This window comes from Auxenochlorella protothecoides (assembly GCF_000733215.1).
Source record: "Auxenochlorella protothecoides strain 0710 unplaced genomic scaffold scaffold97, whole genome shotgun sequence".
In the NCBI taxonomy this organism is placed as follows: domain Eukaryota; kingdom Viridiplantae; phylum Chlorophyta; class Trebouxiophyceae; order Chlorellales; family Chlorellaceae; genus Auxenochlorella; species Auxenochlorella protothecoides.
In genome coordinates, this window is record NW_011934187.1 from 60,588 (window position 1) to 70,773 (window position 10,186).

At 64.3% G+C, this 10,186-nt stretch overlaps 5 protein-coding genes across 5 annotated transcripts in view; 3 read left to right on the forward strand and 2 right to left on the reverse strand.

Moving 5' to 3' along the window:
* F751_6781 (60S ribosomal protein L7-2) overlaps positions 1-68 on the reverse strand; it is a gene marked incomplete at both ends in the record, with an annotated part of 2,257 nt that extends 2,189 nt beyond the window's left edge. Inside the window, one exon of the mRNA XM_011398389.1 lies at positions 37-68. Within this exon, the coding sequence (XP_011396691.1) occupies positions 37-68 (32 nt within the window). The remainder of the gene's footprint in view (positions 1-36) is intronic.
* Positions 69-559: 491 nt separating this feature from the next.
* Positions 560-3,338, forward strand: F751_6782 (U-box domain-containing protein 72; the record flags this gene model as incomplete). Its single annotated transcript, XM_011398390.1, has 8 exons — positions 560-649; positions 801-872; positions 1,091-1,153; positions 1,449-1,553; positions 1,758-2,357; positions 2,663-2,793; positions 2,925-3,078; positions 3,252-3,338. Coding segments are annotated over 8 exons (1,302 nt in total), but the record flags the coding sequence as incomplete, so codon positions are not given.
* Positions 3,339-3,971: 633 nt separating this feature from the next.
* On the forward strand, positions 3,972-4,473 carry F751_6783 (GATA transcription factor 26; the record flags this gene model as incomplete). Its single annotated transcript, XM_011398391.1, has 3 exons — positions 3,972-4,044; positions 4,135-4,204; positions 4,323-4,473. The coding sequence occupies 3 exons, from the start codon at positions 3,972-3,974 to the stop codon at positions 4,471-4,473; spliced, it is 294 nt and encodes a 97-aa protein (XP_011396693.1).
* A 449-nt stretch (positions 4,474-4,922) lies between these two features.
* On the reverse strand, positions 4,923-6,882 carry F751_6784 (hypothetical protein; the record flags this gene model as incomplete). The annotated part of the gene is made up of 5 exons (XM_011398392.1): positions 4,923-4,988; positions 5,226-5,453; positions 5,628-6,313; positions 6,515-6,635; positions 6,772-6,882. 5 exons carry the CDS (start codon positions 6,880-6,882, stop codon positions 4,923-4,925), a joined length of 1,212 nt encoding a protein of 403 aa, XP_011396694.1.
* Positions 6,883-7,862: 980 nt separating this feature from the next.
* Positions 7,863-10,186, forward strand: part of F751_6785 (Uncharacterized protein) — a gene marked incomplete at both ends in the record, with an annotated part of 4,097 nt that continues 1,773 nt past the window's right edge. The window contains 6 exons of the mRNA XM_011398393.1: positions 7,863-8,037; positions 8,166-8,257; positions 8,364-8,450; positions 8,586-8,834; positions 9,030-9,214; positions 9,632-10,034. Of these exons, the coding sequence (XP_011396695.1) occupies positions 7,863-8,037; positions 8,166-8,257; positions 8,364-8,450; positions 8,586-8,834; positions 9,030-9,214; positions 9,632-10,034 (1,191 nt within the window). The remainder of the gene's footprint in view (positions 8,038-8,165; positions 8,258-8,363; positions 8,451-8,585; positions 8,835-9,029; positions 9,215-9,631; positions 10,035-10,186) is intronic.

Below are 10,186 nucleotides of genomic sequence, written 5' to 3' on the forward strand. Positions count from 1 at the left end.
CGGGGGGGGGGGGGGGAGGCCGGCTGCGCCACTCACAGGATGGACTCGGGCACTGGTGCGGGCGGCATGGTGTCTCCTGTTCCTGCCCTTCCAAGTAGACTTTAGAGGGATGGCCCGGCTTCCGCGAGTCCTTTGACGGGGGTCCCGGCGGCAGCAGTAAGTGGGGGCATGGGCATTTTGACCCTGTTTCCCCAAAACCCATCGCGGCAGGCCAGTGCCGAGCAGATTGCAGGGGAAGGGAGGTGTCGCTACCAGGGGCCTGGCTTTCGACGGACACCCTCTTGCAACCCTTTGTAGGCTCTCTAAAGATCTGCGGCCCCTGTGCCCGCTGTCTCGCGAGGCTGTGCACGATCGAGGACAGTCTGCACACCGCGACAGGAGCTCCACCGGCGCACAGCAGTCTTCTGGCGTCTGCTACGGTGTAGCACACCTGAGCGCCCCACACCGGAGAACAGACGCAGTGATGCTGTGTTCAAGTGAGTGCTGGATGTGCCTGGACTTGGGTACCTAGCTGTGCCCTGTCTGTGCTTGCTCAGTCTCCGCATGCCCGGCTCGCCGAACAGTCAGTGGGAGCGTCCCAGAGGAGCCAGTGGTCTCAAAGGTGTCCGGACACCTCTACGAGAAGCGCCTGGTGCTGAAGATCATTCAGGTGCATGCCTGTGCTAACGATGGCTCCTGCATCTGGAGAGTGGGAGTGACAGTGTACTGTTGACAGGAGATTTTCACAGAGATATTGTGCTGGGTGGCACACCCCGCATGCTTCCTGGTGCTGACCCTCAGGCCGCACACTCGGGATGCAGGAGACGGGACGCGACCCAGTCACAGACGAACCCCTCGCCGCTGGCGACCTGGTGACCCTCCAAGTGGGCAAGGTCAGTTGGGCAGCCTGAGGGTTGCGCTCACGACTGCTCTCATGAGCCCTGCTGGCATCAGTCCTGCTTGCAGGGGAAGCGAGTGTCACATGCCAGTTTTTCAGGGCAGCGCATGATTTAGCGTCGGAGCGCTGGCCGACGGTGCGGGACCTGGGACAGCGTCACCTCACGTACGGCACAGGCCATGGCTCACCCCGAGCATCAACTCTGTATCGCAGGCCATCAACCCCCGTCCCACCCCCGCCACATCCATCCCCGGCCTCCTCTCCCTCTTCCAAAATGTGGGTTGGAAAGTGTGGTCTGTGAGCGGACGCCTGCGTTTGGATGTGACCAGGGTGTGTCAAACATCTGAGCGTCACCCGGGCGATTTCGGGGGGAGCTCGCCTGGTTCACTCGCGGGGCTCGGCGCATGCTCGGCGAGCCCAGTCCTCGCATGCCGCCGGGGCTGCTCATTGCTCGTAGCCGCGGCGCGTTCTCCCTCCCCACCCCCCCCTCGCCCCCCTCGCCCCCTGGCGGGGAGCATCCCACCCACCACTTCTCACACACACGCCTCCCCCCTTTTTCCCCCTTTCACAGGAGTGGGACGTAACGGTGCTGGAGCTGCACCAGCTGCGCACCTCGCTGCACAAGACACGGCAGGAGCTGTCGCACGCGCTGTACCAGCACGACGCGGCGACGCGCGTGATCGCGCGCCTGCTGCAGGAGCGCGACGGCTATCGCGCGGCCGCCGAGGCCGCCGCTGCTACGCGCGCGGCCGCGCCCGCCGACGCCAATGGCAAGCGCGGCGCAGAGGCGGACGGCGGTGAGGACGGCGGCGACGCCAAGAAGGCCAAGGGCGGCGTGACGGCGCGGGTGGTGGAGGCGCTGACGGCGGCGTCGGACGAGCTGTCGCGGGGTCGCAAGAAGCGGGTCGTGCCGCCGAGCACCGCCACCCCGGAGGAGGTGGGGCGGCTGGCCCTGGCCCACACCCTGCCCCTGCACAAGACGAGGAAGGGCGGCATCCTGGCCATCGACCTGGCCCCGGGCAGCGGCGACCTGGCGGCCACCGCGGGCGCCGACGGCTGCGTGCAGGTGTACGACGTGGCGGGAGCGCGCAGCGTGGCGGAGCTGGCGGGGCACTCCAAGCGCGTGAACGACGTGCGCTTCCTGGGCAGCGCCGACCTGCTGGCCTCCGCCTCCGCGGACCGCACGGTGCGCCTGTGGCGCCGCGGCGAGGCCGAGGGCGACTACGCGGCCGCCGCCACGCTGGCCGACCAGGCGGGCGAGGTCGTGGCCCTGGTGGTGCACCCCTCCAACGACTACCTGGTTGCGGCGGCCGCCGATGGGACCTGGGCCTTCTACGACGTCGCCCAGGCCCTGTGCCTGACCAAGGTGGCCGACGAGGGGGCCGCCTACTCCGCGGCGGCCCTCCACCCCGACGGCCTCATCCTGAGCACGGGGACGCAGGGCGCGGCGGTGAAGATCTGGGAAACGCGCACGCAGAAGGTGCAGTACTGGCGTTTTGTGGGGTGGGGCCCTGGGTCTGGGAGTGGGTGTGCGGGATGGGGGCCGGAAGGGGGACAGGGCGGGAAGCATGATGATGCGATTCCTGGCGCCGCGTGGGGACTTTCTCGCGTCGAACGAGGCTGGATGCGCAGTGATTGCTGTTGTGGGGCGGAGGGAGTCATGAGACAATGCGCTGCGGGGAGTCACTGGGGTCCAAGGGGCCAAACGCCAGGGTGATTCACGCTGGGAAAACAGAGCCTCGACATCATTGAGGAACACCTCTACCTGTCCTCCTGCAACCACAGAATGTGGCCAACTTCGAGGGGCACACTGGCCGCATCAACTCGCTGTCTTTCTCCGAGAACGGCTACTACATGGCATCCGCCGCCACAGACGGCGTCCGGATCTGGGACCTCCGCAAGCTCAAGACCATCAGGTGGGTGGGTGTGTTGGGGGTCCTGGAGGAGGCCGGCCTGAAGGAGGGGAGGGGGCGTGCAGGAATCTTAGCCGCAACGCTGCCTGTGTGGGCATCCCTCACCCGCCACATCACGCTCACGCGCTCGCCAGGACTCTGAATCTCTTCTCTGAGGGAACCCCAACCACCGCCGTCGCGTTCGACTACTCTGGCCTCTTCCTCGGGGTCGGAGGGTCCGATGTGCGGGTGGTGGGAGCTAAGCAGGACTGGGCTGAGCTGGCGACACTCACCGGCTTCCCCAAGAAGGTGTGCGAGCTGGCTGGAGCAGGGTGGGAGAGGGTTTGGGAACGCTGCTTTCTCTCAGGCCAGAATGCAATGCAGGTGGTGGACCCCTTCCATGCACCGACTCCCAACCCCACCTTGCCCTCCCCTGCCGTTGTCCGATTAAGCCATTGTACCGTCCCTCTCAACCTGCGCAGGGCGTGTCCTCACTGCGATTCGGAACAGACGCCAAGCGTCTGCTGGTGGGCGCCTCAGACCACAACCTGCGTGTGTTTGATGTGTGATGGTGAAGCGTACACACAGTGCCTCGGCCACCATGGCGTCACCCACCCTACCTTAAAAACGACGACATGTGAGGAATGACGCTCTTGCGGCGTTTCAAGGCATATGAGCAGTCACAGCATGCCGGTGGTTGATCAATTGCCAGCTTGTCCGTCAAGCCCTCGGATTCCCCGAGGCTTCGACCCCGGAGGAATAAGTTTCAATTCCCGGGAGCTGCCCTGCTCGTCGCCCCTGCACATGGTTTTCATGACCCGCGTGGAGCACGCGACGCAGTTGACCAGCCTCGTTGCGCCCCGAAACCCCACACATTCATCCTCTGCGCCTCATACCCGCCGCTTTGTAGCCTGATCACGCCCCTTGAAATACAATCAGCACTTGTGCGGTCCCCACCCTAACGAGGCTTCCGGCCAGCGCAAGTTTGTAACACCCCAGCCCCTGTCGATCCTAGCAGCATGCCGCACCCATCCACGTCTTCCAGTGCTGTGGAGGACAAGCAGCTCTTTATTCTCGCCCTCTGTGACGAGTTCACGGGGACCGCGTTGCGACCCGCGACGGAGTCTGACCTGGCCGGCATAGATTCCCCTGCCTCCAGCCCTCCGCCCATGCCCCGACACAGCGCTGCACAGCACCGATCCATGTCCCTCCAGGAGATTCTGGCATCGCGGGCTGCGTTCGGGGGGCCCTCCTGCTCTCACTGCGGAGTCACGGGTGGGTGCCCTGGAGCTGGGTCAGGAGGGGTGGGGATGGTGTCATCCCGGGCCACCAAGTCTCACACGCGCCCCACTCCCCAATTCGCAGAGTCCCCCCAGTGGCGGCGTGGACCTGCACACAAGCCCCTGCTCTGCAATGCTTGCGGGACGCGCTACAGGTGGGACTTGCTGGTACAACCCTGCGTTGAATGGATGCCCGCAACCTGTGCTGGCCCGCTCCTTCATCGCTGTTGGCATGTTTGTCACATCGGCCACCTGCTCCTCTACCCCACGCAGGCGGACCAATCAGTTCCTGCCCCTCCACGCCACGCCGGGGTCACGCAAGCGGGCCACCAGCGCCCCACAGACATGCGCGCAAGAGAACGCCCTGGAGGACAAGGCGCACACGGGCTTCAAGCAGCCGCGGTTGATTGCCAGCACGGCCTGAGGAGGATCACGCTTCCCGTTCCCCACCTGCCATGCTCAGGGGCTGTTTGACCCTGAATGTCCCCCGCACGTTCCCTGCAAAAGGTTCCCCTGCGGCTTTTCCACCTCACTTCCCCCGTTGCGCTTTCGACGCCGGTCTGGAGGTGACATGGCCACCTCCATCCCCCATGGCACCTAGGTTCTGAGGCATGCATACTGGATGGCTTCCTCCCCTGTGGGAAGCCGTTGAGTCTCTTCCCCTTTTTCTTCACTCCCAACTGAGCCCCCATTTCCCGTACATTTTTGAGAATGTCGTCTGCCCCTGGCAGATGTCCTGTGCTGAGCTTGTTAGTACCCACACGGCCAGATATGCTGCTACACAGAGAGGGAGCAGCGTATTTTGAAATCACAAGGCTGCTGCTGTTCTCGTGCGCGCCTCGCACCCACCCGGAAATTACCGGGTCCGATCCATCAGTCAAACTTGGCACCTGCCGCCTGGGGGAACAGGCCGCTCAGCTTCTCAAACACCTTGGACACCTGTGACGAGGGGAGGGTGGGTGGGTCGGGAGTGTGAGTAAAGGCTCAGGGCAGTGTGTCAGTGCTTGATGGAACGACTCCGTGCCTTCAGCAAGGGTCTCGAGACATGGGCGGCTCGCAAACGTCGGCCCTGTACCGTCCATATGTCCTCTGCAAGACACTGGAGACCGCGCATCTACCCCTCGCAGGGCGAAAGGCCTGCCGCCGCCCACCCCCCCAACACGCCCTGCGCCGCACCTCTGGGTCCGACTGGTATTTGAACATGGCCATGGGATTCTTGTTCATCTCCATCAGCGCTGTCATGACATTGGGCTTGGTCATCATCGTCGCCAGCTCGGGGTCAGACATCACCTTCTGCATCATCTGCTCAGGCGTCATGCCCAGCGCGTCAAACTGCTTGGACATTTTCTCCGAGTCCATAGAGGCCATCATGTCCTTCATCTCCGGCGTCCCCGCCACCTCCATCTGTGTTTGGGAGGGGGTGTCCATATTGATCGGTTGAAAAGTGTGATGGGGGGTGTGGGGGAGTGGGTAATCGGGGCGCACGTACCAGGGGACTCGTGAGCTAGCCACCATGTCACCTAGGGCCTCCGTAAGTGCAAGAACAGATGCCTGACTCTCCCCAATCACAACACCCACCTGCTGCGACATCATCTGCTCCAGCTGCGCGCGCGACTCCGGGTTGGAAAGCATGAACTCGAAAGTCTGCGGGTTCCGCATGTGCTCCGGGAGGTAGGGGTACAACGTCTTCTGCATCTCCGGGTTCCGCAGCATGTCCACCACAGACTCGCCGCTGGGGCCCGCGCCTGCCGAACTGGAGGGGCCTTGGCCGGCCGCCACCCCGGCCTCGGCCCCGGCGCTGCCGCTGGGCACCGCACCGGTCTCGGCACCAGGCCTCAGGTCCGAGATCTCCGAGGAGTCCACCTCTCGACCCGCGGCGGCAGAGGGGGTCACGTCCACGAATGCTGCGCGCTTCGGCGCAGGCGCATCGCTGGTCGCCGGCGCCGGAGGGGTTGCGGTGCTGGCGGTCTGACTGGTGGTGGCCGTGGTGTCGACAGTCGTGGGCGCCGCAGGGGCCGGGGTGGGGGGCATGGTGGGGAAGGAGGGGAAGCCTGCAGGCATGCCGCCGGCCCCCGCCCCAAAGGGGCTGGCCGGGCCGGCGCCAAAGGGGCTGCCGGCGGGGCCAAAGGGGCTGGCGCCCTGGCCATTGCCGGCCTGCTTCATCATCTGCTTCATGGCCTGCTCCATGGCCAGCTGCTGCAGCTTGGCTGGGCCGCCGGTGAAGAAGTTGAGCACGGGCTTGACCAGGGTGGCCACCACGACGCCTGTGGGTTTGAGTGGGAGGACAAGATTGCCGCTACACCCAGCTGGGGCACGACTTGCAATGCAGGTTGTCAACAAAGCGGCCGGCGAGGATGGCAGGGTCCCAGCAGCAGGCATAGGAAAACTGAGGTGTTAACGATTCGTAATATTGCCTTGGACCATACGGGCGTGCTGCTGCTCTACCCCACGAACAACCAACTCACCGACTCCCACCCAGACCAGGGGAGGGATCTGAGATCCAGCACTCGACTGGGGTCCAGGGGCTGGACGGTAGGTCGACGACACCGATTGGTACTGTTGCTCTTGGGTAACAGGCTTCGTCGCCTGCTGGAAATACGACGGAAGGCATTCATGGTGGCAGAACACCCGTGAACACCTGCCCAGCACGGAATTTTGCTCATGTGCATGGGATGGCTCAGCGAGTGTGGTGATACATGCATGCCCGTGAAGCCGAGCTCACCTCAGCACGGAAGTACTCTGGGATGTCGTCGGGGGTGTCGCCCTTGGAGGCTCTTACCGCGAGCTGGGGTCCAGACCGAGACCCTGAGGGCAGAGAGTAGAAGAGTGTCATCAATTTTACACACCTGGCAGTGGATGGCTCCGAGCCTAATGCTCGAACAGACTTCAGGCCGTCTTCCTACCTCGCAAGCGGGAGCGAGGTACTGCGCGGCTCAGACAGGGCCTTGAGACACGCAGTGTGTGAGCGGGCGGGCCCGCCAGTGGGGACCGACATCCCATTACAAGGCCCCGAGCACTCATGGCAAAATTGACAACAAAACTGGGGGTGCTCTGAATTCTAGGACGCGATTTGGTGCGGGTAAGAGGAGCTTTGGGCATTGCACTCCGTGGTTTGGGTGTGGGAGCCAGCCCCATCATCCATCGACCAGGAGGAAAGGGCGACCAGGATGGCGAGTGGGATACTTTGGGAGTTTAGCCTTTGAAACATACTCAACTTGGTAGAACAGGACTTGACGCATTTGCAATCACGTCATCTTACTGCCTGGTCCAGCTGGCATAGCAATGTAAAGGCTTAATCTGCTAGGGAGGACAAGCAGTAGAGTTTAAATACTTCTATAGGACAACAGCAGCAGCAGAGTACCTGCATCACCAGCCCACCAACGACTGAATTCCAGTACGTCTCAAGATGCATCTGTGAGCTTCACTAATGCACCGAGAGCTTCTGCCCCTGTATCAATATACTCGTCCAGGGACTGCATGGCGATTCTCAAATGCTCAGCATACAATATTGGCGGGCGTGCACTCTTCAATCAAGTGTGCGGTAAACTGGGCAAAGAACATATTATCATATTGTGTGCTTTGACGGATGTTGGGGCGGAACTCAGAAACCGACATCACGTCTGTCAATCACTGCTGCGGGGTGCTTTCCCTCCGAGTGACGTGTCAGATCTAAGCAAGCTGCTACGCGGAAGGCATAGGCCATACTTCTGCAGCACCACAGTTGCCAGTGGAACACCAATGCGCCGTTCAAATTCTCGATCAATATAATCGATCTATGAAGGACGTTATTGGGAGCCGCTAGTCGTGTCCAGCATGGTGCGCCAGGCCAACCCGTTTGGCCCTGGCCTGGACTCGTTCTTCGGCACCAGGACGCGAGGTCGAGGCAGGGCTGGATCATCCGCGCGCATAATGCAGCTCGGCCTCTTGCTATACCAGCAGATCGCTATGTTGGAGAACAAACCACCTGTCACGATGGCGCTGGTAGCCTGTGAGTAGTGTCAATGGAGCATGATGTGCTTTTTTGAAAGGGGTGTCCTTGTGGTCGACCTGGGCTGAGCTGAGCAATGACTGTTTCATTCAAGCCCCCCAACACCTTCGGCCATCCCCCCCTCCCAGTGCAAGTCCTGCTGCACCTCCGACCTGACGGATTCGAAGGTCTGCCGTCCATTGCATCCGCCTGCCTCCAGCCGCACGCCATGCTCTTCAATGTGAGGCTGCTGCCGGGGGATCTCTGCGCTGCCTGGAGTCTGGCCTGTGTCCTCAAAGGGGTGGTGGCCCTGCCCATGTCCCTGCCCATGTCCACCTCATCCTCAGGGCGAATGGAGCCGGCTGTTATGGGCTCCCTTGCTCCATGCCGACGAGGCGCACCTGTTTTACAACATGTCCTCCTTCATCTGGAAGGTGCACCCGTGAGGGGTGATGGGGCTGCACGCTTGGGGGTGTGCATGGAGCTTTGGGCCCGGGTGCGCATGAGGTTCCCCCCCAGCACCTCCTCACCGCGTCACCCGGCCACTCCCCCCACCTCGACCATCACAGGGCGCCCAGCTGGAGCCGGTGCTGGGGACCCGCGCTTTCCTGCTCCTGGTGGCTGAGCTGGCGCTGACCTCCAGCCTGGCATATGTGGCGCTGGCGGCGGGTGCCGCGCTCCTGTCCCCGGCGCTGGGCCTGGGCCTCATGGGATCCTGTGCCGTGGGCTTCTCCGGCGTCCTCTTCGGCCTCAAGGTCGTGCTGAGCGCCGAGGCCGCCGGGTGGAGCAGCGTGGCCGGCATCACCCTTCCCTCCAAGGTAGGACGCGGGGGTGGATGGTCCAGGGTGGGATCACGCGCTCTGCCCACCCGTGCATTGCATCTCCGAGGGCTCGCTGTGAGGCCATCGCGCTCGGCCTCCCCGCTCGAGTGGCCGCCCTGTTACTCGACCCCTCCTTCACCTGGAACGCACCCCTTCCCACCCCAATCCCCCCCCACACACCGCAACGCACAGTACGTGTGCTGGGCCGAGCTGTTCCTCGTCCAGTTCATGATGCCGCGCGCCTCGTTTGTTGGCCACCTGGCGGGCATCCTGGCTGGGCTGGCTCACGTCTACCTCGTCAGGCCCTGCTTGCTTGCGGGGCCCGGTGGCACCCGCGCATGGTGGCGGGCCACACCCCGCACCCACGGCTCGGGGCGGTGGGGCGACGGGGGAACTCGTCCCCAGGGCGCGCAGGGGGTGAGTGGGGATCAGGTGGCGGCATGGGTGTGGAGGAAGGTGTGTATGTTTGAATGTGGGGCCAGAGGTTCCGGCTGGCGACCCTGATGCACATCTTCTGGCCTCCCGTTTCCGTGGCTGCATTCTTGGCCTGAGCTCAAGATGGAGGGTGGTGGTGTCCGGGATGGGCCCTCCTTTCTGGGCGTGGTGTAGTGCTTTGCAAAGCAGTGGCTCAGGACAACCAGCCATGACCCACCTGTCTCACTGCAGCAGCGAGGCAGTGAGCGTGCACGTGGGGTGCCCGGACCCTCCGCCACGCCGTCTGGGTGTCATGTAAAATCTGAGGGCAGGACGGCTGGCCCCTCCGCAGCTGTCCCTCCAACGGACGTCGGGAGCAGCCTCACGCGCGGCAGGGTGCTGGCGGCCGCCACGCTCTACGCGGTGCTGGCGGCAGCCTGGGCCACGCTGCCCACGCTGGCCTCCCTGTCGCCCATCGCGGGCATCCAGGGGCGGCTGAGCCAGATCGCGGACCCCATCCCCCTGGCGGCCAGCCTGCTGGGGGGGGCCACGGGCATCCGCGCCTTCCACCTGGGCCTGGCGCGGCTGGTGAACCTGCGCGGCACCTGGTACGCCGGCGCCTTTGGCGGCTGGGTCGCGCTGCCGGCGGCGCTGGGCGCGCCGCTGGGCGTCGTGCTGGGTGCGCTGCGCATGCTGTGGGGCACGCTGCGCGTGGCGGTGCCCTGGGCCGGCAGCAGGGCCCTGCGCGCCGGCGGCGCGGGCGTGCTTGCGTCGGACCCCGGCGTCCAGCTCCTGGCCGCCGGCATGGTCGCCGCGTATGCAGCCTGGTGGCTGGCGCCGCCCGAGGCCGCCGCCCGCTGGCTCTGCGTGCGGGGGGGGGGGCCGGGGCGCGAGCCTGGGGGTGGCCCGCCGGCCGCCATGCTCGCCAACCTCTC